Below are 26,677 nucleotides of genomic sequence, written 5' to 3'. Positions count from 1 at the left end.
AGCCTGCCTGAGGCTCACAGGTCACTGCCCTGGTCATAAGGCAGCTCCTGGAGAGGTCCCTTTGTCTTGGTCCCTCTTGGGGCACAGCCCTGTCCCGTCACCATCATGAACATTTGGCTCCCAGTGATGGGTGCTGGTTTGCACTGGGAGCGTTCAGCACCCACTGAGTGCAGGGGAAAACAGGGGCCAGTCCTTGGAAGTGCCAGTTGTGGCCTTAGATGTGGCATTGGCTGCCTTCCTGTCCCCACCTCCTTCAAAACCAACACTGTTGGGGCTTAGAAGGGGACAAACTCAGCCTTGTCCATCTCTGCTTTGAAGAGGTGGGTTGGACTCTGCCATCCAGTCAGATGAAGAATGTCCCAGGAATGTCCCCTCCTCACTCTCTTGGCTTCCATCACCTGCTGGTTGGAGGGCCCTGCCTTGGGAACCCACTGTGGTCCTTTCAAGCCTCACACCCACAAGCAGCCAACCTGTGCACACCAGAGTGAGGTGAACCCTGCTTTTTTCCAGCTCACAGATTCCACTCTGCAATGCAAGAGACTTTCTTTCTCCTCCTGGTGCCAACTCTTCCATCTCCAGGGAAAAGCTGTTATTGAAATAGTGGAGCTGGGGGAAATAACTTCATACATACCAAGAGACACAAAAGGCAGAGACACCTCAATACTTTTCTAAGACCAGATCTTTTGCTGGTAGGATCTGGCTAAATTGATTGGCTTCCAGGTGATGCCAAAGTGCCCAGAGATGCTGCTCACCAGGACCCCCCAGGCCAGGGTTTGGTCCTGTCTGGTTGGTTCATTTCCCCTGTAATATCCACAAAGCATCAAGGCTGGAAACCTCCCACCCTGTCCCACCCCCATCCCTAATTTCAGAGCAAATACATCCGCAGCTGCCTCCTGCCATGGGTCAGTGCTGGGGACTCTGGTTGTCTTTTTTTCTCCTCCCTGCCTCTCTGGGCAGCCTGTCCCAGGGCTCTGTCACCCTCACAGGAAAGAAGCTTTTTCTGATATTCACATGGAACCTCCTGTGCTCCAGTTTGCACCCACTGCCCCTTGTCCTGTCCCTGGACATCACTGAACAAAGCCTGGCTCTGTCCTCCTGACACTGCCCTGAACGTGTCTGTGAACATGGATGAGGTCACCCCTCAGCCTCCTCTTCTCCAAGCCCAACAGACCCAGCTCCCTCAGCCTTTCCTCATCAGGGAGATGTTCCACTCCCTCCAGCATCTCTGGGGCTCTGCCCTGGGCTCTCTCAAGCAGTTCCCTGTCCTTCTGGAACTGAGGGGCCCAGAACTGGACACAATACTCCAGATGTGGCCTCACCAGGGCAGAACAGAGGGGGAGGAGAACCTCCCTTGACCTACCAACCACCCCCTTTCTAGCCCACCCCAGGATCCATTGGCCTTCAGTGGATTTGACCCCATTGACCACCACACAGCTGAGCACAGGGAACCTCTCCAGCTCTCACTCATTCCCACTCCCCCTGTGCTGCTGCATTGAAGTGGAGACCTAATGCATTGCAGCAGGGAGCTTGTCACAACACATGAGCAGGGTATCTCTGGATAATTCCCTTCCATCAGCTCAACTACATCTCATTTTCCAGGCAGATTTTGGGAAGTTTTTCTGTGTGTTACACGAGGCTCAGCCATGAAGCTCTGACTGGCTCTGCAGAGCTTTCTCACAGCCTGCCCTGCCCTTCACTTGATGTTCTGGATGTGTTTCTTAAGCTGCTTTCAACCCCCCCTGTATCTGATGACATTCTTCTCTCTTTTAGCTTGATCCTTGCTGAGAGTTTTATTCATCTGACCTAAGTGTTGTGTTTGGGTGGGACCTGAAGGTGACCAGCCCCAGTGTGGAGACCCCTATGGTGACAGATAATGACCTGCCCCCATCAAGCAATATAAAAGCTAAAACCAAATGAACAGGACAAAGAGGAAGGAGAGATGAGGTTTTACTTGAAAAGATTTCAGTGCTTTGAGAAACCTCCCTCAAGCCAAACACTGGGATGTCCTTGGGCCTGTTCCCTGTCGTCTTCCCACCTAAGGGAGTTTCCCAAGCCCTGAATCATTTTGCATTAAATAACCCCAATCAGCATGACAGGGCTGGTTAAAAAGGCAGGGAAACATCCAGGGATCAGGCAGTCCCATCCTCACAGCTCAGTGATTCCATGGAAGATGGATTGGCTGGGTAATATCCACAGAGCAGCCATTCAGCTCCTGAGGGCTGATCCAGGGCCTTTGGCAGGAATTACAAGGTTAATCACACCAACTTGTTTCATGATTATTACTTCCATGGCTACAGCTCCCCATGCACCTCCATCACAGCAGCACAAACACAGTGGAGAAGCCACTGGGAATGGCACGGAGGAGATCCAGGCTTCTCCTGAGAAATGGGTTGATTTCAACTTTCCAGATACCAGATTTAGGGATGGAAATCTGGCTGAGCCATTGGCACAGTCCCAAACCCTGGCCTGCATCACCAGGGCTTCCCTTCCTGACCCCTGGTGGGAGCTGCAGCCCTTTAAGGCCCATGTCAGAGTCAAACCTAAGGCCCAGTCAAGCTTTTCAGAGATTCACACAAAACAGGAACGTGTTACAGGGACCAGAGCAACCTCAGGATGTGATGGGATCTCAGCAAAGAAGAGCTGATCCCAAACAAGGTGCACGGTTCCTTCTCCCCCACAAGCTGCTCCTGGTCCTCAGCTGACTGAGCCTGCTGAGTGCTGAGAACAGAGCAAGAATGGGGGGGGAAAAAACCCCAACCCTGAGGACTGGAAGAAAAACCACAGCTCATCAGGCCACCTCTGGTCCAGGCAATGCTTAAACCCCAGGTAGAACTGGACAACATGAACATATTTCAGGGCACCTGAACACCCTGGCAGAGGTCAAACCAGAGCTTTTTGGTTTGTGGTGGTGAACCTCTGCTCCCAAAGCAAACCTCTGCTCTCTGGTGTCTGTCACTGAGAAGCAATTTCCCTCTGCAACCCCTGGAGCCTGTAAAAGCTGACAGAGGTCCTGGTTTGGCTGAGGTTGGACAGGATTGTATCAAGGATGTGATTTCACTGCAGCATGAACAGAATGGCTGTGCACATTACTTATATTCCTGCATATTCTTCTTCTTCCCTGCCTCAAAAATGGTATGTGCAGGCATCAGAGTCATGTCTCAGCAGCCAGGAGGTTATTTACTCCTCTGTCTCTCTGTACTCCTTTGCCCCCAAGTTGTGGCAGGACGTCCCCATCAGGGCAGCCTGAGCCATTCCTGTGAGCCACAGAAAAACCCAAGGCCAGGTGAGACCTGCTCAGCAGTTGGTAGAGCCTGGAAGACAGAAAATGAATCAAAAGAACCATGGACTTGCAAGGAGCTCCTCCTGGCCAACTGAGCAGCAGGTTGCTGGCGCGTACAAAGCAGTGGTTGTTTCTGGGTCCCCTATTTTGGGACTTTTGAGGGAGCTGGGGGTGTCCAGCCTGGAGACAAGAAGGTGAGGGGAGACCTGCTGGCTCTGCAGCTGCCTGAGAGGAGGTTGGAGCCAGGGGGGTCGGGCTCTGCTCCCCAGGAACAAGTGACAGGAGCAGAGGAACCGGCCTCAAGTTGTGCCAGGGGAGGCTGAGGTTGGAGCTTGGGAACAGTTTCTCCCTGGCAAGGGTTGTCAGGGCCTGGCCCAGGCTGCCCAGGGCAGGGGGGGAGTCCCCATCCCTGGAGGGGTTTCCAAGCCCTGGAGATGGTGCTGAGGGACGTGGGGCAGAGGTCTCACCATCCTCACAGCAAAGAATTTATTTCTAAACTCTCATCTCAATCTCAGCTTGAAACCCCCCCCGTCCTATCACTCCCTGCCCTTGTAAGAAGTCCCTCTCAGAAGTTGTCCTCTCCCCTGCTGGAGGAGGTCAGAGGGCTGGAGGTGCCCCAGGGAAGCAGCTTGGTGACCCACATCATTTCACCAGAGAGTGGGAGGTTGTCCTGAAGGTGCAGCCTGGAGAGCCCAGGTGTGAACTTGCTCAGCAGCCCGGGAAGGGTCAGGGTGCCCCAGGCTCAGCACCTTGGCAGCATGACACCCATCCCTGCTGCTGACCCTGCCCAGGCTGTGCAGGACACCCATTCCCTCTAGGTACATCAGGCAGGATAATAAATGCCCACCCTCTGCCTGGAGGCAGTGACAGATTGGGGATGGTGCTAGTTCTGACCTCCCTGCACGTGGGCACTGCTCAGGAGAGGGGGGTTCAGCCCCAGAGGGAGCCATTCAGACAGAACTCGGCCAAGGACAAGGACACATCCCTCCTCTTTCACACAATTTTACCTAGCTAAGGCATTTCTTGGATCCTTGTTACTAGGTATCCAAGGACATGGAGACCTCAGAGCATCCCCCTGAGGCTGGAGCAGGGTCCCATCCCCTGCCAGAGCCTCAGCTGTAAATGCCCAGCAGCTCAGTGTGCTCAGCTAAAATGCTGGGTCCTGCAAGCAGGACTTGGGCCACAGGGGCCAAATGAATCTGGGAAGGACACCCTGACCTGAGCTGCTTGCACGTGGGGAGGAAAAAAGGCCTCCTGCAAGCCCCCCACTCTCTAAATTGCTGAACCTGCACAAGCCAAGGTTTAAGAGCCAGGGCAGGTGTTGCTAAGAGAGCTGCTGCCCTTCGGGTCTGGGATTAGCTGCCAGAAACATTAACAAGCACTTAAAGTGCCCAGAATGGAGGAGAACCACAAATGATGGTACTGGAGACCTGGGAGAGCAGCCCGAGCACCTGCTGAGCTCATGGTCTGACCTGCTCCCCCCTGCCCTGCAGCTCATTTTAGGGAAGCAGCCTTTATCAGCTGCCCAGCCCCCGGCAGGCTCCAGGCACTCTGCAAGAACCAAGGCTCCTTCCCGTGGCTTCCTGAAGGGAAATGTGAAGTTTGGAGGGCAGCAGAAGTGACAGCTTTACACAGAGCAGCTCCTACAGGCTGCCCTTGGAAGTGCCCAAGAAAAACCTCTCCTGGACCAGGACATCTGGAAGGGCATTTCTTTGCCTCACTCGACTTTTTTTGGCACCTTCAGCTTCAGGGGAACCTCACCTGATGCTGGATGGGTCACCCCCACTGACTGGAAGGCCCCAGCTATTAAAAACCCTACATTTCCAGGTGGTTGATAAAAAAATAAAAGGTCACCTTCTCTAGCCTTCATTTCCTAATTTTCCTGTTTGGATGGAAAGTTTGGATTCCCACAGACCTAGGATCTCAAGCCTGAGCACACCCCAACATTTTGGGGCTCACAGTAAATCTGAGCAGCACAAGCACTTTCAGTCTGCCTAGAAAACAAAAACAGAGCCAGTTCCTTCCCAAGGGGGAGGAGTTCATGGACAAGGTGATGACTTTCTTACCAACAGCAAAGCTCTCAAAGGCCAAAGTGTTTCCAGAGGCAGCAGCAAACTCAGCCTTCAACAGGGCAAATTCTGCATCTTGCATCCTGCATCTGCTGAGCACCTCCCAGCTTTGAGCAGCCCAGTGCACTGAAGGGTCAAGCTGGAGCCAAACCTTGCCAAATGAGTTCATTCAGCTGCTGATGCTCAAGTTGGTGGGAAGGTGGAGGCTTTAGTTGTGTTGAGTCATCCCGTGGAGCAATAACACCCAAGTAGAAAAAGACCCATGAGCCCAAGTCCCTGCTCTGGGGTGGATGGGGTTGCCTTTCTGCAAAGCTCACGAGCTGGGGTGGTGGCCTGAGCCTGGCAGAGCTGAGGGTGGGTTTCCCCTGGTTGCAGGTACAAGTGTTGCCAAGACACCTTCTTCTGGTACAGGGACAAAGAGGCAGCTCCAGCTGCTGCCCCTTCCCTGCCTGTGCTGAGGATGCAAACCTGCAGTGCTCTGTGTGGCTGGTTTCTGAGCTGCTCCTCTGGATAACTGGCCAAAAAATAAGCAGCAGGATTGATTGGAGAATTGAATTAGAGGCTGAGGGCTGCAGATCCCAGCCCTGCTCCAGGATCTCAGCACCCTGGAGCTGGTCAGCTCTGCAGCAGGCAGGAAAAAGCAGGGGAAATGGATGGGAGAGAGGAATGAGCTAGAGCAGACATCTGGGAGTGCATCCATCAGAGCTCTGCTGCTGCTGGATTCAGTCCTGCTGAACTGCAGTGCTGGGAGGCTGGGAATGCTGTCCAGGCTTCTGGATCAGCACACCCAGTGCCGAGCAGCTGGGACATGGCCAGGGAGGACTGTTCTTCCCTGGTGCACACCTGAGCCACGGGTGGGCTGGGCACCTCAACCAACCTCAAACTGACCAGAGCCAAGTGGGACATCAGGCTCCTCTGCAGCCCAGCAATGATGAAGCCTGACCCGGGCTGCATTGTCACCAGTGGACATCACTGCTGTCTGTGGCTCTTCCCTGGGAGCCTGAGGTCAAAAACTCCCTGGTGTGAAGCCTGGATGTGAAAGGTGTCTATAGTTTCATAGCTGGCTCTGTCCCAGATAGCCTAGAACATGCACAGGAGAGGTGGAGGAGACAGGCTGCAAGGGACAGATGTTCTGCAAGTGGGATCTGCTGCTTTGCAGAGAGGTGGGAAAGGAGGAAAAACATCCTCTCCTCTCCTCTCCTCTCCTCTCCTCTCCTCTCCTCTCCTCTCCTCTCCTCTCCTCTCCTCTCCTCTCCTCTCCTCTCCTCTCCTCTCCTCTCCTCTCCTCTCCTCTCCTCTCCTCTCCTCTCCTCTCCTCTCCTCTCCTCTTCCTCCTTCTCCTTCTCCTTCTTCTCCTTCTCCTTCTCCTTCTCCTTCCCTTCTTTCTCTTCTGATTTCTTCCTCTTCATCCAGAAGAGGGAATTCCCTGCTCTGAAGGCAGCCCTGCCCTGCTATTACCAGCCCTGCAGAAGCAATTCCTGCAGCTCCCACAGCAAAGCTCCATGTGTGGAAGGTCACACCACCTGCCACACACAACATTCCCATTCCCACCCCATGCCCACCACTGGGACATCCAAGAACACATGCTGAGGGGAGAAACCCATCCCCATCCCAACGGGATCCCTTTCTGCAGACCAGCTTTGTGATTTCCTCTCCCACTCTGTAATAGATGCCAGTCCTTTGGTTGACCCTTACTCAGTTAATTGTTCCTCATGCAGGAAAAATCCTGGTTGAGCAATGATGGAGGAAAACATGGATGAGGAACACAGTTAGCAAGCTGCCAAGGGCCTTCAGCTCCATGGGATGGAGCACTGTAGGAGTATTACTGATCTCTGTGGTTCTCATGGACTGAGGGACTTCATAAAATGAGAAGAGACCAAAAGAAATGCCCAGTAAATGTGCAGCTCCCTGGCTGAGCAGTGAGGACCTACATGATCCTAGTTAACGTGTGCCTGGAGAAAAACATGTGGTAGAAAGAGGATTTTTAGCTATTTGGCCAAATGATTGTATTGCTGGAAGTAGTAGGGAAGAGACCTTTCCCCTCACTTCCCACAACACCCACCACATCTGTACAAAGGCCACAGCTGGAGAAACAGAGAAGGTGGAAAGTTGTTGGGCTCATCAAATACCAGGAGATGGTCTGTGAGAACATTGTAATGGAAAGATGCACCAACAACCCCAAAAGACACAAAGAAAATGGGCTGAGAGGATACAAAACTGGACACCACCTTGCCAAACTTTTTTGGACTTCACTTTCAAACCATTTTGTACCAGCACCATCCACGGGAGCCATGAATGTTTTCCAGGAGCCACGTTCTTGGGCTTGGGAAGACAGAGGAGCATGGCTTTGGAGGAGAGTCAAGCAGAACGTCTCAGCCACCACCTGAGTCCAGTTCCAGGCTGCATGACCCTGAAAGCAGATGGAGAAGGGGCCTCGTGTCAGCCTTAAGCTTTGAGAAGAGACATCCCCACATCAAAGCTCCTTCTCCAGGCCAGTGTTGGCTGCAGTCCTGCCAGGCAGTGTGGTTGCTACGAGGAACAACCAGCACCACCTCCAGCACGTCCACCTTCTGGCTCCCTCCCAGCTCCCAGCACTAGTGCCCAAGCTGGCTGCTGCCTTGGCACCAACCCACCCTCTAATTAAGACACAAGAGAAGGAAGGGGAAGCCTCCAAAGAAATCCCACCAACAGCCCTTACAGGAAAGAGCTGCCTGATCCAAGTCCTCTTCATACCCACCTCAGCCTCCCAAGTTCATCTGCCCTGAAGGCACCAGGTCACTTTGTCTCTGCCCTTCATGCCACCACAGAGATGCCTTTTAGAGCATTTTACACTGTGTTTGTGTTTGTATTTTATTTTATTTTGCTGCTTTTTTGCTCTCTGCATGGTGGCCCCTGTGTCTTTCCTTCTGGGTTTTATTTCATTGCCTTTTGGAGATGAGGAGATTAATATTTCATCAGATGTACAGGGAATAAATAACCAGATTTGAAAGACATCCAGAAACTGTCCTTCCTTGACTGGCATTTACAGATCTGAGGAGTGGGGAGGGATTTTTGCCACAAGCCACTTCTAAGGAAGTCACAATCCTTGCCATGACATTTCCATCACCCATGACATGTCCATAGAATCATATCATCAAATCATAGAGAGGTTTGGAGTGGAAGTACCTTCAAGATCATCTAGATCCAACCCCCTGCATGGGCAGGGACACCTCCCACCAGCCCAGGTTGCTCCAAGCCCCATCCAACCTGCCCTTCAACACTGCCAGGGATGGGGCAGCCACAGCTTCCCTGGGCAACCTGGGCCAGGCTCTCACCACCCTCACAGCAAAGAATTTCCTCCTAATCATGGAATGGTTCGGGTTGGAAGGGACCTTCAAGATGATCATGTAGATCCAACCCCCCTGCATGGGCAGGGACACCTCCCAGCAGCCCAGGCTGCTCCAAGCCCCATCCAACCTGCTCTTCAACACTGCCAGGGATGGGCCAGAGCACTTTTGGCTGGTGGATGGATGGGATCAGCCTCCAGAGTGAAACAGTGGAGTTTTTTTTCCCAACTCCAAACTGTGGCTTCTTGTTTGATGGGAAATACCAATTTGCTGATTGGCAAATTTTGACTGACTTGCCTAAAAGCATTTGGATTGAGGAAAACATAATCATTAGAACTGTTCTTATGATTAGTTTATTATTCTGCCTTGAGGTGTCGTTAGCTGTAAAACAAAAGCTTTTGTGTTGCTCTTCTGTTCCAAACTGACAGTTCCTCCCAAAAGAAATCTGAAAAATATGACAAGCTATTTTTAAGAACCTCAGAAATCAAATGAGAGGCTCAGTGAGATCCCAGAGCTTCCTGCATTTCCCACCTTTCTTGAATTTGCTTGTTTCAAATCACAGTTGCAGTGGTTTTGTTCAAGTGGTATCTCCTTATTGACATAATCTGGAGAAGGGAGAAGAAAGAGCAGGAGGGAATGATCCATGGAAGGAATCAGTCATTTGCTGCATGGAGCAAAGAGCCAGAGAAAAGTCCAGCCCAGTGTGTGGTTTAGTTGGGTTCTCCACTCAAGAGGACACTGGTTTCTGCTCCTGAGTGACTGTGTGGATATTCCTACATCTCCAGCAGAGTTTGGTGGGATGAAGAGGGCTGGGAAGCACCCAGAGGACCAAGAAGCTTCCCTGCCAGCACAGCTCTAAGGTAAGAACCTTTGAAGGAGGTTTTTGAATAACAAGCCTTGGGCTTGCAATGTAGTCAGTAGCTCTGTGATTTGAACTTTCCTGCTCTTCCTTTTGGAGTCACCATAAAGTTTCTGGGGACAGGACAGGCTGTACCCAGAGGTCACATCCAACAGGGCCACCCAAATTTGGGGCATGGTTCTATGGCATGGTGACCTGGAATGAGGGAAGAGGGGAGATTTAGGTGAGACATGAGGAGGGAATTCTGGAGTGTGAGGGTGGTGAGAGCCTGGCCCAGGGAAGCTGTGGCTGCCCCATCCCTGGCAGTGTTGAAGGGCAGGTTGGATGGGGCTTGGAGCAGCCTGGGCTGGTGGGAGGTGTCCCTGCCCATGCAGGGGCTTGGATCTAGATGATCTTGAAGGTCCCTTCCAACCCAAATTATTCTATGTTTCTATGGAACCTGGTCCCAGCAACCCCCTTCTTTTGCCAGGTAGGATTTGAGCACATGTTCTCCAGGTCTTGGAGAAGTGGAAAGGGCACAGGACAGAAAGCCTGAATCTGGATTTTAAAACCAGGGCAAAAAGCAAGCTCCCTGGGAAGAACTTGACATATTGTGGGTTCTTTTCTTTCTCTGCCTGCAGTTGCTGCCTCGGCTCCACTTGCTGACAGTCCTTCCTCCACCTCCACACAGAAAAGCTTCCTCAGCTTCACTCCATTTATAGTGGAAACAAACAAGCCTAACACACCAGCAGGGAAACTGAGGCACATGGCTGATTTCAGCTGTGTTTTCAGCCGAGCAGCCAAGCTCCACTCCTGCAGCAACCTGAGCTCTGTGTCCACAACCCCCAGGATTATTTTTCTCCTGCCAATATCCCACTGGGAAGCAAAGCCCCACGGCTCCCACTGCCACCCGTGCCCCTGGTGGGAAGCAGGGACACATCTGCCACATTTCCCTGGTGCAGGGACCAGTCTCATCCCTGTTGTGCAGGATGGACACATGGAATTGCACGTTTTTCCCAGACAAGGGAGGGGAGGGGATGGCTGCAGGGGACAATGTGGGAGCAGTGAGTCACAGAAGCAGCCCCACGGAGCAGCCGTCGTGGAGCTGCTCAGACAGGAGTGTCAAACCATATGCTGTATAATAATAGGAATAATAATAATAATCATAGAATCATAGAATCCTAGGGGTTGGAAGGGACCTTGAAAGATCATCTAGTCCAACCCCCCTGCCAGAGCAGGGTCACCCAGAACACATCACACAGGAACATGTCCAGGGGGGTTTGAATGTCTCCAGAGAAGGAGACTCCACAACCTCTCTGGGCAGCCTGGCCCAGGGCTCTGTCACTCTCACAGTAAAAAATATTTTTCTGATATTCACCTTAAACCTCCTATGCTCCAATTTGTATCCATTACTCCTTGTCCTATCACTGGTCATCACTGAAAAAAGCTTAACTCCATCTTCTTGACACTCACCCTTTACATATATAATAACAGTACACCAAAGGCAGATGAAGTCAGGCTAAATCTCTCCTCTCCCTCCTTCCCAGAGGTCCAATACTCCTTTTCATTCTCCCCATCCCTAATACCCAGCTCCCACATTTGTCTCTGCATCCCTCCGAGGAGTTTGAGATTAACCACGACAAACGGACTGATTTCTGTGTCTCAGGGCCTGGTTTATTTTTCCTTTGCCACATTGGACAAGTTGCATTTTACTATCAATCCCCTCAATTAGGCCTTTCAAACAGCTCTGCAACCGTTTCCCTGAGAGAGAGGGAAGGAATTATCTTCACATCCCTGGCAACCAATTCCTTAACTAAAAATAGTTCATGTTCGCTCTTGTTTTCCTCCTGTTACCCCCCAAGTTGGGCACCTGAGGAGAACATGGTCATTGCTCACGTCCCACTTGGTGGCCACGAGCCACTATGAATAGCTAAGGAGAATCCACAGGGTCTCAGCATGGAAACGGGGTCTCTGGTTTTCCCCACTTCAAGGTGTCTCCTGTGTCCTGGGGTGAACAAAGCAGCCCCCCAAAACCAGAGCTTGGAGCCGTGTCCTAGACCCACGGAGCACTGGGTGGATGGGCTGAATCCAGGCTGCTCCAGGGGGGTGGGACTTTTCCCAAGCCTTTTGTAGAAAGTTTAGCATTTTCCTTTGGGCTTATCAAAGTGAGAGGTAACACAAAAGTGGCTCTGGAGTGTGTCTCATCCCCTCACCTCTCAGGGGTAGGGATGTTAGGAGACCAAAGAAACAGGTTCCTGAATTTACCAGAGCTTTACATATCTTCAAACTTCTTTGCCAAGCAATGACACAGTTGATTAAATCCAGCTAGTGCCAGAAGATTTATGTCTGTGTTGTTTATTCCCTTTAATTTCTGTGTCAGGAGCATTTACCCTTTGAGGTCTGGGGTGGGTGCAGCCCTGCCCAGCCCCTTGTGCCTTCATCCAGAGGGTGCAGGAAGGACCTTGACCACCTCCTGCCCTCTCTCATGCTTCAGAGACAGCAAGTGGCTCAGTGAAGATGGATGGAGGCTTGGGCTGTGAATCCATCACAGGACACTGCCCTGCTATTGATCTGTCTGCGTGGGCTGCAGCCCTTCCCAGAGGCAGGGGCTGTGGCTGGGATGGAGAGGGGAGCACAGTCCAGCACCCCTTGAGAGGCTGTTGGTGGATGTACCAGCACCAGGCAGGGGAAAGGTCTTTGGTCCCCCCAGGATGGTGACCCCAATGGCAAGATCTCATTGCCCCCTTCCCAGCAGCATGTCTTGGCTCTCCTTATTTCCTCAAGGAAAGAAGAAACCATGATTTGCTGCCCACCGTGGGCAGGGGGATCCTGGCTCAACCCTGGGGTGGGTGCAGCAGCCACAGCTGGGATGTCACCCCCCTCGAACCCCAGGTGGGTGTAGAGGGATGCCCTGAAGCTGCCCTGGCACAGAGGAGCAGGTTGCACCCAGAGAGAGATTCATCCCACTCAGAAATGGACCCAAGCCTGGCCATGGCATCCCCGAGGGACAGGGCATGTAGGGAACCCATCCCTAGGAGCCCAGGGTGGAGGACGCAGGGGACAGCAGGAGATGAGACAGAGGCAGGACAGAGAGTCCTTAACGTCTGAGGGGGGCAGGAGAACTGTTATTAGCCAAGACCCCAAGAGCATCACCCAGGCTCCCCTGCACCACCCACTCCTGCTCCCCACCCTCCCCTGGACACCTCCCCCAAACCAGTGCCCCCCTCCTCTGCCACTCCAAGCCCCTCTGCTCTTGCCCCATCACCTCTTCCACAAACCCCACCCTCCCAGCAGTACCCCCACCTCCTCTGTGACTCAGTTTCCCCCCGTTATGATCAAGTGCCCCCACCACAGCCCCCCCTACATGGCAGGACCTCCATCCCCCTGCTCCACATCTACTCCTTGTCTCATGAGCATCTCCCTCAAGCCTTCAGCCCCTTCCACCCCATCCTGGTGGGAGGGGACAGGGGGGGTTCCCACCTCCCTCCACGCTCACCAGCCAGTCTTCAAAGGTGCTGCAGAGGGTGGCAGCGGAAGGAACCCCCCTCACACACCATTTCCCCATCCCTCTGCCAGAGCCCTGGAGCCAAATCCTCCAGTGCATCCATCCCCCCACAACCTGCAGCCCCCAGCCCGTTATGTACACACACACGGAGCCCACGGGCCCCCCAGCACGGCTGCAAAATGGGGGTGTGGGGCAGAGAGGGGAGAGCCTGGGCCGGGGATGGGGGGAAGCCGGGGATGGGGGGAGTCGGGGATGGGGGGCAGCCGGGGTTGGGGCAGTCGGGGATGGGGGGGGAGCCGGGGATATGGGGGGGGAGCCGGGGATATGAGGGGAGTCGGGGATGGGGGGCAGCCGGGGATGGGGGGAAGCCGGGGATGGGGGGAAGCCGGGGATGGGGGGCAGCCGGGCACGGGGCAGTCGGGGATGGGGCAGTCGGGGATGGGGGGGGAGCCGGGGATATGGGGGGGAGGCGGGGATGGGGGGGAAGCCGGGATGGGGGGAGCCGGGGATATGGGGGGAGGCGGGGATATGGGGGGAGGCGGGGATATGGGGGGAGTCGGGGATGGGGGGCAGCCGGGGATGGGGGGCAGCCGGGGATGGGGGGGGAGCCGGGGATGGGGGGGAGCTGGGGATGGGGGGGAACGGTCCTGGGTCGGTGGGAAGTTTCTGCTGCTGAAGATGCTGAGGGAGGGAAGGAGGATGGGGGGGGGGGGGGAGCAGAAATAATAATAACATAAACCCCGAGTTGGAAAGCATTCGGGGGGTGGAGGAAAGAAAAAGGGGAGGAGGAAGAGGAGCAGGAGGGAGGGCAGGGGGAGTGGGAGGCCGGTGAGGAGCGATGCAGCCCAGCGCCGGGCGGCCGGGCAGCCCGAGGAGCGGCTCCCGGGGAGGTGATAAAGGCAGAACCAGGGGCTGAGAGAAGGGGAGGGCCAAGGCACCTGCAGCACCCCCACCCCCCCCCCCGGAACCTCCCCCGGCCTCGCTTCTCTGCACCAAACCCGGAGGATTTTTCTCCCCGACGGCAGAAGGAGCCCAGCAGGAGCGGGGGGCGCTGCCAGCCATGCCCCGCAGCACTGGGAGCACTGGGAGCACTGGGAGCTAAGGATGGTGCCCAGCTTACGTCCCGCCCTCCTCCTCCTCCTGCAGGTAAGATGCTTTTTAAGTCCTTTTCTCCCAGGAAGGCCCTTCTGCCCTCCCCCCCAGCCCCCCGCACCGCTCGCTTTCCTCCGCAACCACTTTCCCGTGTCTTTGGAGAAAGGGAAAAGTCAAAGGAGAAACCTCTACACAAAGAGCCCTGGGGAGAATTCCTCCAGTCCAGGCCCGGGGGCTTGGCAAGAGCTCGTCATGCCCAAAAAAACTAGCGGGGAGGAGACTGGGATCAGTGAAAGGAGCGTTCAAGGGGGGAGAGTTGCAGCCAGGTCCTCCCAGCTGCTCCCTGCCTCGCACCTCCCAGTTAAACCAGCTGCCACCCGTTTCCCTCCGGCTGCTGGGATGGGGGGGGGGATAAATGGGGACAACACCAACGCAGCCCCTGGTTGTGCCCTCCCTGGGTCGTTTTTCTAAAGGAGCCTCTCCTTTCCACCCCCCCCCCATCCACAAACACAAGACTTTCCTCTCTGAAATTGCTGGCTGTGGAACTGGAGCCACTGCTAATTTTTGCAGCCCTGCACAAAATGCAAATGCTTTTGTCAGGAGCAATATCCCTCCTCCCCGAGGGCTCATCCAGAAAGGGAATGTTCCCAGTCCAGAACACGTTTAAATCCCAAACCTTGGGGGGGGGGGGGGGGAAATGAGAAGACAAAAAAAGGTTACCCCTGAAATCTTGAGTGTTATTTGAAGAAGCCTCTGCAGGCATTTAAGCAAAATGAGCAGGGTTTTGATTAAGCCTCTGTGTTGGAGAGGATTAAAAGGGAGAAAAATTGCCTGAGTCCCTCTGAAATGCTGTCTCAGTGGTCCAGTTGTGACTGCAGAGCTAAAACAGCAGGAAAAGTGGGGGGTCAGACCTCCCCCCCATCAGCACTGGTGTGGTTTATACCCCACGGGCTGGTTTCTCATGGGTATAAAGAGCAGGAAGGAGTATTTTAGCTGCACCTTTAGGATGGGAAAGTTCTCACCTAAGTGATGAGAAGGGCTGATGTGCACCAGGCAACCCCCTTGTCGAGTTGGTGTTGCCTTGGAAAGCTCCTCTTTCTGAGCAGCTCCTGTTCTAGAGGATTTATTTTGTACTTATGTTCCTTGGTTCAGGTTTTGGTTGGTTCTGATAGAAGAAATGAAGGTGAGACAGGGCAGAATCTTCCCAGCCCGGGTCCTCCTTGGCCAAGATGTGGAGACACTGTTGGCAAAGCTGCAGACCTGGTGCAATAGGGTCAGGGTCTGAGCTGAGGACAGCCAAGTGAGCCTGACAGCTCCCATCAGCTACTGTGTGAGCCAAAACTGGGCAGAAAAAAAGCCCAAAGGGTGCTGAGACACAGCTCCCATCCTCTGCTAGACCTCCTCAGGCTTGGGGGTTTCCTTACCCATCCCTGGGTGTTCCCCAAGGATGATCCCCTGGTTAAGATGGAGACAAAAAGCTTCCAGAGTTTGAAAGCAAAACCACTCCTGGGCTGGGGTTGGTACCAGGAGGGGGGGGGGTAATAAAAATTGCCCCAAGCAAAGAGAAATCTCTTCCAGTCAACTCAAAAAAAACCCCAAACACCCCATCTACAAAACACCCCTTTGCAGTCAGCTGGTCTATTTTTTCTTATAAATGTATGCATTCAAAATTCAGACCCTATTCCAGCACAAGCCCAGCCCTCTCCTGGGGCAGCATGGGCTTCAGGACCATGAAGCTCCAGCCTGTAGTGAGATGTCCCTCCAGCCAGGGTCTGCAGAGACCTGCAGCAGCCCAGCTCCACTGGTGGGTTCAGCAGGATGAATCCCCCCTGCTTGGGCAAGTTCTGCAGCCTGCAGCTCCCTGGGCTGGCACAGTGAAGGTGTTCCTCATGTATCCGGCCAGTAGCTCCAGTTTAGCATTGGTTTGTCCACTTTGCCTTGCTGGGCAGACATCCTTTTGGGAGGAAGGACACACAGACCAGCAGACAGGCAGCCAAACTTGCTGCAAAATGCTCTCTGGCACCCTGCAAGTATTTTGAATGAATTAAACAAGTGGTTGTAAACAAGCAGCTCACCTGCACCCTTGTCAGGAACCCGCTGACGTTTCTGGAGCTGATAAAAGTGTTTGCAGAAGCATTTTCTGAAAATAAGGAGTTTGGTGCTGGGTTTGGGGCAGTTCCCCCTCTCCCTTGATCAGCTCCAGCAGCAACATGCCCAAAAACCAGCTCCCTGCCCCTTGGCTGCTCAGATCCTTGTGTAAGAGGTGGAACTGCAGCAGCAGGACATGCTGACCCTGGGGATCTCCTCCAGTCCTCCCTTTCCTTAAAAGCAGGAGTTGATTCAGTGCCTATGAAGTCACCCCCCTGGTTTTGCATCTCCTGTGAAGAAATGAATGGAAATGGCACAGCCTGTTCCCAGAATAGCTGCTCTGTCACCAGAGGATGAATGTGTAGAAATACGATGAGAACAGCCTGCCCAGCCCTGCCCTGCAGCACAGCTCTGCTCACCAGGAACCCTGCACAGGGCTGGCCCAGAAGTTTGTTGTGAGCCACCAGCTCAAGCTGAGGTCCCACTCTGCAGCGTTTCGAGAGGCTGCAGCTGTGGTTTTATCTTGTTGAACAGTGTTTGGACCCAAAGGAAGGCACAAATCCTAAGAGTGGGGGTTCCCTCACCAGACAGAGCCCAGGAGCTCATGTCCAACACTCAAGAGCTGTCACTCAGGAGCAGGTGGCTGTTTCTGAGGATGGTATAACATCCCCAGAGGCCCATCTGGTGTTTTTCCTTTTTTCCCTGACTGTATTTTGAGCTGATAAAGGAGACCAAGACCCTCCTTCTCTGCAGAGTGTCCTGTGGCATCAATGAGTCACCCACCCAGAAGCAACCTCCTCCATTCAGGTGGCAGAAAGCAAAGGGTGTTGGTTTTTTTTGCAGATCACAGACCCTCTTCCACTCTGAAATCCTCACCCTGGAGGGGCAAAGGCAGGTGCAGCTTTTGGTGTGGCCAAATTTCCCTCCCTGTGAATGCAGATAAACTGGAGGAGAATGATAGGGGGATGAAAGAGTGGATGTTCAGCCCAGGGGATGACCCCAAAAGGGTAATGGATGAAGGAGGGGGTTTGGGGCAGCTCCGTGGGGGGCTTGGCAAGGAGCTGGGGAGAGGAAAACTCCAACCCCAGAAGGAAAATATGTGGGAATGCACACGGGTCTCACAGGTACAACCTGCAGGAGAGTTTCATCCAACCACCTTAGAAAAACAGCCCTGGTCTTGTGTCCATCCCTCCAGCTCTTCCTTAGCAGCACATCCAGGAGCCACTTTGACTCATGCAGTGTCCCCTTCCCCAGCTGCTTTGTGCCTTCAGCTGCCACTGTCCAAATACCATCTTTTTCCACCTCTCCCTAAAAATCCATACCCGTTTTGATAGATAAATGAAGTCAAAATTATTTATGGCAAGCCAAACACACCAGAGCTTAATCCAGGAAAATCTTTAATTGCTCATAAATCGGGTCTTACAGGGCAATCATTTAGCCCTGATTGATATTCTTTTGTTAGGATCTGCCTCCAGAACACTCAGAGAGAGACTCCAGACTGGTAAATACTCACACCCAAGCCTCTGTCTACACACAGCAGGGGCTGGCTCTCTAATATGGTTAAATTCATACATTCATAGATTTTTATTGCAAACAGAGGTGGTCTCACTGCCTGCTCCTTCCCCTGAGTAGCATCAGCCCCAGAAAATCCCCCCTGTGGTTCTTGCTTTGAGCTTTGTTCTGCCTGGGTGCCTGAGCAGGGTCTGAGGAGGCTTTGCACCACAGCAAGTGAAGGAGCTTGTTGGTGAAGGGGGTCTTGGAGAAAGCTTGAGCTCTTGGGGTGACAAAGCTGGTCACTGGCAGGGCTATGGCAGGGGGTTGTAGAGGGGTGGTCCTTCATGGGCCAGATGCTGCCTGGGAGTTTCATTCATGGCTTGGCCCTGGGGATGGGATTTATCCAAGGGAAAGCCCTCAAGGTGGAGGTGGTAAGAAGCTCAGCAGCTGCAGAAGGTGGTGCCTGGGAGTCAGAGGAGAAAATGGCAAAGGGATCCCCCCATCAGGGAGTGACAGCAGGGGACAGGGAGGTCTGGGCTGCAGGGGCTGGAGGTGCCCTGGCCGAGCACGTTTGAGGGGGCAGCTCATTTGGTCCAGCTTTTCAAGGCCACCTCCAGCCCACGGCTGTGGGACGACCTGCAGCTCTGTGCCCTCCCTTCCTGCTCCACTGGTGTTGCTCTGCCACCCCAGGCTGGCAGCCAGCTCTTTTAACATTCCCTGTGTTGACACCCAGAGGCTGGCACTTTCTCCTGCAGGCTCAGAGCCAAGGGCAGGCTTGATCCCAGCCTGACACCCCAGGGAGCCTCCGTGAAGGTCCAGGGCAGGGGCTGTGCTCAGCCTTGCCCGTGTCCCAGGGGCACTAGCCAGGTTTAGTTCCAAGCAAGGTGGTCTTCTCCTCAGTTCCTTCAGTGGCAGGAAAAGCTGAAAGGACTAGGAAAACACAAGTGGTGAATGAGTGGTTTAGAGGCTGGTGCTGTCGGGTGAACTTTGGGGTTTTTGATCATGGAGATGTTTACAGGGCACCAGGTATGTTAGCAAACAATGGCATGGAGCTGTCAACAAGGGGGAAAAGGATTCTTGGCCAGGAGTTAGGGGGGCTCATTGAAAGAGCTTTAAACTAGACTTGAAGGGGGTAGGGGACAAAACTCCTGGATGGTTTGATTTCCAGGACACCGGGCCTGCTGGCATTGGGTGGGAAGACCTTGTCCTGCAGGGGACAAAGGCTCCTAGGGCAGGAGTTAGCAGGGCCCAGGTCCCTGAAGCCCCAGAAGAAGTCAGGCTGAAGGAGGAGTTTGCTGTGGTAGATGAGGATTGGGTTAGGGAGCAGTTAAGCAATCTGGACATCCATAAATCCATGGGTCTGGATGGAATACACCTGTGGGTGCTGAGGGAACTGGTGGAGGTCATTGCTGGGCCACTCTCCATCATCTTTGGTCAATTGTGGGCAACAGGAGAGGTGCCTGAGGACTGGAGGACAGCAAATGTCACGCAAGTGTACAAGAAGGGCAAGAAGGAGGACCCGGGTAACTATAGACCTCGTCAGCTTCACCTCCATCCCTGGAAAGGTGATGGAACAACTTGTTCTTGGCACTATCTAGGCACATTAAGGATGAGGGGGTCATTAGGAGCAGTCAACATGGTTTGAGAACATGGGTGAGAAAGGCCCCTACAGAAAGGACCACCCCAGGTTGGCTGGTGTTGCCCCCCCATCCCAGGGAGGTCTTGGTGGCCATCACCACCCAGCACCACTCTGACCTGTCCAGCTTGGTGCAAAGCTCCCACTGCTCCGTCCTGCTAATTGCTCTGCTCACCAATTTCAGCCCTGTGGAAAACCCAAGCCCCATCTTAGCTTGCTAATTAGGCTACGAGCCATCCATCTGAGAGATGTCAGCCCTTCCCACCACGCAGATCTGATCTTCTTGGAGGCAAGAAGACATCAAGGCCTGTCTCTGGGCAGCGTGGTACGGGGAGGGGGTTGATGTTTGCCTCAGATGTGAATATATTAATTAATATCTGTGGAATGCTTTGGAGAGGGAAAGCACTGCAGGGGGACATTAATTCCTAATGGTTATTAATTGAATGTTGCTGCTGGGTCAGTGGGAGGTCACAGAGACTGACACTGTGTGTGTGGTTTTGCTGCTCACACCCAGAGCAGGAGCGAGACCCCCCGGGCTCCTCCTGCCCAAGACCTGAAGCTGTCTCAGCTTGTTGTGCTGCACCCCCTGGCCCAGGGGACCTGTCACCATGTGTCCCTCACGGGCACAGGGAATGGCTCTGGAAAACCCAGTGGCTTTGTATCATGACGTGGCTGGTGGGACCGGATGGGAGCGACTCACCCAGTGCCTCCTTTTTGGAACAGCTTTGGCTGGATGGGTGGTGGGACACTGGTCACAGCTGGTGCTGGCCACGTGTGGGGTGCAGTGCATACTGGGGCAGCAGCAGGTTCTGGTGTCTGAGCCACGCAGTGAGGGCAGGTGTGGGGTGGCTGATCCCACTGCAGGAGATGTGGTGGTGAGAGAAAGGAGCTCAGTTCTCTGCGAGCTCCAAGGTCAGCCAGCACCACCAGCGGCTGCGGCGACGCCTCCCTGCAAGTCAAACAGCAACGTCTGCAGAGCTGGGGAGATGCTGAGGCAATGGCAGTGGAGCCCTTGGTGGCTCCCAATGGAGGAGAAGCTGCTGCCAGTGCAGGACCTCCTGGGGCCTGTCCAGATCCCAGCAGAACCATCATCCCTACGGGAGCATCTCCCCGGGAGCTCCGTGCGAAGCGGCTGCTTCCAGAGCAGCAGATGGCTTTTCCTTCCCCTTGCAGCTGAAGCTCTCCGGGAACTTGGCAGTCAGAGAGAGGTCAGGGAGGTCTGTTCTTCACTGCAGAGCATGATTTGCCATAGCCTGTGTCCAAGCAGGGCCAGGAGGGCACAGGGACATGGCCCCTCTCTGGCATAAACATGACCAGTCCAGGGCTGTTGAGCCCTGCTTGGCTCCAGCCCGGCCAGGCTGGACCTGCTGGGTGCAGGTGGCAGCTCATGGCAGTGATGCTCTGCAGGTGAGAGCTCTTCAAGGACAGAGCTTTGACCTGTTCTCTCTGCAAAGCCTGGGGAGGGGTTAAAATAACCCACAAAAGGCGAAACAGAGGAGAGCCCGACTGTCAGGGAAGCAGGTCAGGATGCTTTGGGCTTGTGCAAACCCTCCTGCAGCTGCCACCACCCCCAGCTCATCCCCCTCGAGCTGGGGCTGCAGGGAGTGGGAAAAGCTCTCAGCCTCTGCCAAGAGCATTGGCCACAGTGCAGGGAGATAAGGCTCAGAGCCTGGTAAAAAAGCTCTTGGGGTTCTTGAGTTTTGGGGAACCTTTTTGTTCTTTCTTCCTTCCTTCTGTAGCTGTTTCAGCTCGTTTACAAAGGCTGCAAAGAGCCAGAGACTGCAACCCACCCACACCCCCCTCTAGCTGTAGCTTGGCCCATGTCACTGCTCAGTGCCAAGACCTCCCCCTGTGTCTGGAAGGAGAATGGGAAGTGTCAGCTGGAGCAGGCTGCAATCAGGAGAAACACATCCAATTAACACTTGAGGGTAGGCAGACCAGAGAATCATGGAATGGTTTGGGTTGGAAGGGATCTTAAAGATCATCTAGATCCAACCCCCTGCATGGGCAGGGACACCTCCCACCAGCCCAGGTTGCTCCAAGCCCCATCCAACCTGCCCTTCAACACTGCCAGGGATGGGGCACCCACAGCTTCCCTGGGCAACCTGGGCCAGGCTCTCCCCACCCTCACACCAAAGAATTTCCTCCTCATGTCTCACCTCAATCTCCCTCTTCCACTTTTCATCCATCCCCCTCATCCCATCCCTCCCTGCCCTTGTCCCAAGCCCCTCCCCAGCTTTCCTGGAGCCCCTTCAGGCACTGGAAGGTGCTCTAAGGTCTCCCTGGAGCCTTCTCTTCTCCAGGCTGAACACCCCAACTCTCCCAGCCTGTCCTAATGGAAGAGGTGCTCCATCCCAGTCCCTTTTGGAAGGAACCCTTTTTTCCAACCTACCCATGCAAAGAGCCACCAGGTCGAGTGAACACCAGCTGCAGGCATCAACTCAGAGGGGAGCCAACCCCCTACACATTTCTTACCCCATGTCTGAGGTTTGGATGCCCAGCTCCTGCAGGACCAGGACAGCAGGAGCCCCATGAAGTGCCCACGCTCAGGGCAGGGTTTTGTTGCTGGATCCCCTGTGCCATCTGGAGCAGTCATGACAAGGAAGCTTTTCTCATCTCCATTTAGTCGTCTGCCTGACATCTCTTTCACTGTCAAAACCAGCTTCCCAAGGCAGTAAATTGTTGTTTGGAAAAGAGCAAGTGGGTGCTGAGCTTGTCTCCATGTCTGAATAAATCCTGCTAATGCTTTGGTTAGACACAGGGCATTGCTGGCTGTGCCAGCAAGAGCAGCCAGTGTTTATGCAGCCAAAGGGCAAGAGGAAGATGGTCTTCTCCCCACCCAGAGCAGTTTGGAAGGTAAATGGCACTAGGGAATGAGACCAGGCACTTTCCTGGTGAGGAAAGCAGAGGTTGTTGTTCATTTCATCAGCTCAGCACAGGATGTGTCCAAGCCCCAGGGAGCAGGGAGCTTGCCTGCAAGTGGGGGAGGCTGCAGCCCTTCCCACCTCTGGGCTCCACGGGAGCTTCCCAAGGGATCTGTACTCGTGTCTCAGGGCACAGCTCTGCTGACCCACAGTCTGCAGTGAGCTTTGCTCCAAGGACTTGGTCAGTCCCTGCAGGGCAGGCTTGGGGCAAGGGAAGAGGAGCTCAGCTCCATCCACCCTTGCCATTTGTCCCCTGAGCAGGGGGGATCAGCCCGTGTCACCCTGCCACCCATCTCTGTGCTGGAGGAGAAAGAAGTGGGCAGCTGCCCTGGTAGAAACCCATGTGTTCTGCAAACCAGCAGGTCCCCTCCTTCCCCCACCCCTGGTGAGCCTGGGGTCTGACAGCCCCATCCCTCTGCCATCTCCCACTTGCACTTCCCTCCCTCAGGTTGAGTTTCCCCAGGCTCCTACAAATGCCCAGGAACCCAGGCATTGCTTTCCCAAACCAGCTCCCTCCTGTGCAGGTGGATGGATGGTTGGCACTTACAGCAGAGCCACCCAGGTGGGGAAGGGGTGGGATAAATCCTGCTCAGTGCTTCCCCAGGCAGTGGGAAGGTCAGGGTGTGCAGACAAGCCTTTCTCTGGGGGAAAAAAAAGAAAAAAAGAAAGAAAGAAATAAAAATAAAGGCTTATCCAGACCCAGTTGTCAGTGGATCAGATCTCCTTCAGGACATGTATTAACATCTTCCCACTGACAGCTTGCAAGGCTGTGATTTTAATCAGGTATTGAAAAGCCAGGTCGGGCTTCTCGGGTTTCCCCTGCCTGCTCCCAGGAGGCAGAGCTGCTAAAACTTCCAGTGCTGATTAAATTGCTTAATAGCAGAAGCTCAGTGACCCAGCAGGGCTGGGTGGGGCCGTGGTGTGGGTTGCTGAGGGGGGTGTTTGGGGCAGGAGAGGATGGGTGGGTGGGTTGGAGGCAGAGCAACGGGCACACAGCTCCAGGTTGGGCAAGCACAGGTCGTCTGGGCTGGGAACACAGACGTGTCCATCCTGCCAGTGGGGATGTCTCCATCCTGCCACTGGGGTTGTGTCCATCCTGCCAGTGGGGACGTGTCCATCCTGCCACTGGGGATGTCTCCATCCTGCCACTGGGGTTGTGTCCATCCTGCCAGTGGGGACGTGTCCATCCTGCCAGTGGGGATGTCTCCATCCTGCCACTGGGGTTGTGTCCATCCTACTGATGGAGAAATGTCCATCCTGCCAGTGGGGATGTCTCCATCCTGCCAGTGGGGGTGTGCCCATCCTACTGATGGACACATGTCCATCCTGCCACTGGGGACGTGTCCATCCTGCCAATGGGGATGTGTCCATCCTACTGATGGAGACATATCCATCCTGGCCAGTGGGGACAAGTCCGTTGCACAGCTCTTTGGGGTGACATCCACCAAGGCATGGACGAGCTCAGCCATGACCCACACACAGCCATGTCCATGGAGGGTTTGGGGGCTGGGGACATGGGCTATTGCAGCTTCAATCCTGCCTGTTCTCTGCTCCCTCCCCTGCAGGCACTTCTCCTGTGGGACAGCCCAGTTGCAGCCTCCATCCAAGAGCAGTACTGCGAGAGCCTGGCACCGGCCACCAACCACACGGGTGAGTGTCCTGTGTCCCCAGCCCAGCCATCCCCAGGGAACCCCAGTGGCAGGGATGGCTGGAAGAGGGTGTAGGAGGGTGTCCCTGGGCTGATCTGCAGCTGCCCAGCTCCTTTCTGGGGGTGGTGGGGTGTGCTGAGGCTGTGCTGCAGCCCTGTGCTGGCCGTGCAGCAGCCTCTTCACAGGGTGAGAGTGGAGGCAGGAGATGGAGAGCCCCAGGAGAGCTAAAAATAGAGAAAATCAATGTCTGTTGGGCTGGGCTCCAGGTGGGGTTGGGCAAAAACATATCTGCCCAGCCCCTGCTCCTGTGCTGCCTGTTCTCTACCATGCCCAGGGGCACCAGGACTTTTGTCCCCTCTGCCACCTCCATGCCCAGGGTTTATAACTGGCAGTTGTGACTTTCTGTGGAGACCACGTCACCAGTGCAGTGTGGCCACCATGTGCTCAGGGCTTGGCCACCTTCCATCCCCCAGCACCCCCAGGTGTGTGTCACTGAGCTCTCTGAGGGGCCACCAACCATCAGGAGCTTCTAGGGACGTGGTTGTGTTCAGGGCTGGCTCAGCAGGGTCATGGGCAGCTCCCTCCTACTCAACACCCCTGCATGGGTTTGCATCCAACTGAGATCTCTTCTTTTTTTGCCCAAAACTGGCTTTTTGCCTATATTCAAGCTGTGACTTGGATGTCACCTCAGCAGTGACAGGTCTGGTTCAGTGACAGGTTTTGGAAGAGGAAAAGTGGCTGAGGGAGAGGAGAGGAGCTCACAGGGGCAAGAAGAGAAGTTCTCCCTCAGCTCAGACATGCTGCAGAGTTCATTTTCCCACCACTGAATGACAGCTAGAGTGGGCTCCAAGCAACTGCCCAGCTTGTCCTGGTCCCTGCTGCTCTCTCCACCAGGGTGATGGATGGCTGCAGAGCCCTGGCACTGATGGATGGCTGCCCACCACCCAGCTCCCATTAACAGCAGCATTAAAAACCCCTTCTTCAAAAATCACAGCTTGGCACTAGTTGATTCAGTGCTTGGCCAAGCCCTGGCCACCACAGCCCTGCAAGGACCATCCCCAGAACCTTCCCAGCCTGGGAACAGGAGGCAGAAAGCTGAGGGAGGACAAGGCTGCCTGTGGACAGGGAATTGCCTGCCTGTCTCCAGCCTGGGCACGGTGCAGACAGGAAACCTGGTCATCACTCACGTGCTTTGCTCCCTGAGGGTTTCATCACTCTGCTCAGCAAGGTGATTGTTCTTGGCCTTTGGACTTGGCAGTGCTGGGTTAACAGTTAGACCTCATGATCTTAAAGGTCTTCTCTAATCATAGTGGTGCTGTGATTCTGTGTCAGGCTGTGATAAATGGCATTTGTTTTCTTGCTCACTGTCCAGCTCTGTGGGCTCTGACCCACTGAAGCACCAGCTAAGCACCACAGGATCCTCTTGCCAAGTCCAGACCAGCTGGTGACACATCCCAGGGCAGCAGGCAGGTCCCAGAGCCTCCTTGTACCCAGCTGGTGGCCTTTGCCACCCACTGCTGGAACCTCCTGAGCCCAGGAGGGCAAACAGGGGGGAGAATTTCTGCCACAGCTTTCCTGATGGGTGTGCCCTGCAGTCACCACCACCCTCAGGCAGTGGGTGCTGCTGCCTGCAAGGGTTGGGCTTTGCTCAGTCAGGACTTACTGGTGTGAATCCAAACAGGATTTAGTGCACCTCAGTGCCCATCACCCTGGGACAGGGAAGAACAAGACACCAAGCTTCTGATCTGCCAAACCTCTAGCACCTCCACGCATCCAACCTGTCACCCCTGTGCAACTCCTTAATTTGGGATGGGGCTGGCACATGTGAGAGCTGCTTCCAGCACGAGGAGGGGGCTTAGAACAACATGAAGAGACTAAAGTAATGGTCTCCTGTCTGCTGGTAAGTGGAGCTCAGTGCCAGCCCCCACCCTTGGGGTCCATTTGAGCCCTGCCTGATCGAGGCAGTGATTCCCAGGGAGGGAACTTGGTTTGGAGGCTGCTCCACACGAAGGGCTGTCAGGATGACGTTCATGAGAATCGCAGGGAGGCCACGAGACTTAATTTGTTAATGTCTGCAGAACCCTTGGGAAATGGCACATGCCAGTAACACGAGCCCAGGGGCCCTGGGGCTCAGCAGGACAGCGGTGGGATGCACGGAAGGGCCCTGCCTCGTGCCTCTCTGCTGCTTCCCTCCTCCAAAAAAACAACCCAGCCTGGGTGCTCCTCCTCTCTGGGGTCACCTATCCCTTCATTACTTCATCTCACCCTTTATAATGAGGCTGCTGGCTGGGAAGTGGTATCCCCAGGGTGTCAGTGCTCTCTGAGGCACCTGCACTGAGCTGGGAAGGTCTCTGCACACAGCAGTGTGGTGGGAACAGGCCTGGGGTGATGGTCACCAGGTTTTGGGGGTGCAGGTGTTGCCAGAAAACCCTCATTCCAGGCAATGGAGCAGCTGAGCCCCACAGAGCTCCTTTATCCTGCCCCTTGTTGTGGTGATTTACCAGGCCTCCTCCAAGCAGTGTCCCCAACACCATGTCCCCTTCCAGGGGATGCCCCAGATACACGTCAAAAATACCTCTTGATGAGCCACTGATTCTGTTCAGTGCTGGGACACGTGGTCACCCACACCCAACTGGCCACTCCAGCAGAGAGGCTGCTCTCCTCTGTAGCAGGGAGCACGTTCTCCTCCAGGCAGAAATGGCATCAGCTGCACTTGAGGGCATTTCTTGGCTTCCAGATGTCTTGGGGTGCAGCTGACCTGGCTTTCCTGCCAAGA

At 54.6% G+C, this 26,677-nt stretch overlaps 1 protein-coding gene across 1 annotated transcript in view; it reads left to right on the top strand.

The window, feature by feature from the left end:
• Nucleotides 1-13,987: 13,987 nt before the first annotated feature.
• CRHR1 (corticotropin releasing hormone receptor 1) overlaps nucleotides 13,988-26,677 on the top strand; it is a 30,321-nt gene continuing 17,631 nt past the window's right edge. Inside the window, exons 1-2 of the mRNA XM_051640508.1 lie at nucleotides 13,988-14,164; nucleotides 23,818-23,902. Of these exons, the coding sequence (XP_051496468.1) occupies nucleotides 14,123-14,164; nucleotides 23,818-23,902 (127 nt within the window). The 5' untranslated portion in view covers nucleotides 13,988-14,122. The remainder of the gene's footprint in view (nucleotides 14,165-23,817; nucleotides 23,903-26,677) is intronic.

Source organism: Apus apus, chromosome 25, assembly GCF_020740795.1.
Source record: "Apus apus isolate bApuApu2 chromosome 25, bApuApu2.pri.cur, whole genome shotgun sequence".
NCBI lineage: Eukaryota > Metazoa > Chordata > Aves > Apodiformes > Apodidae > Apus > Apus apus.
This window is presented reverse-complemented; position numbering and strand designations above follow the sequence as displayed.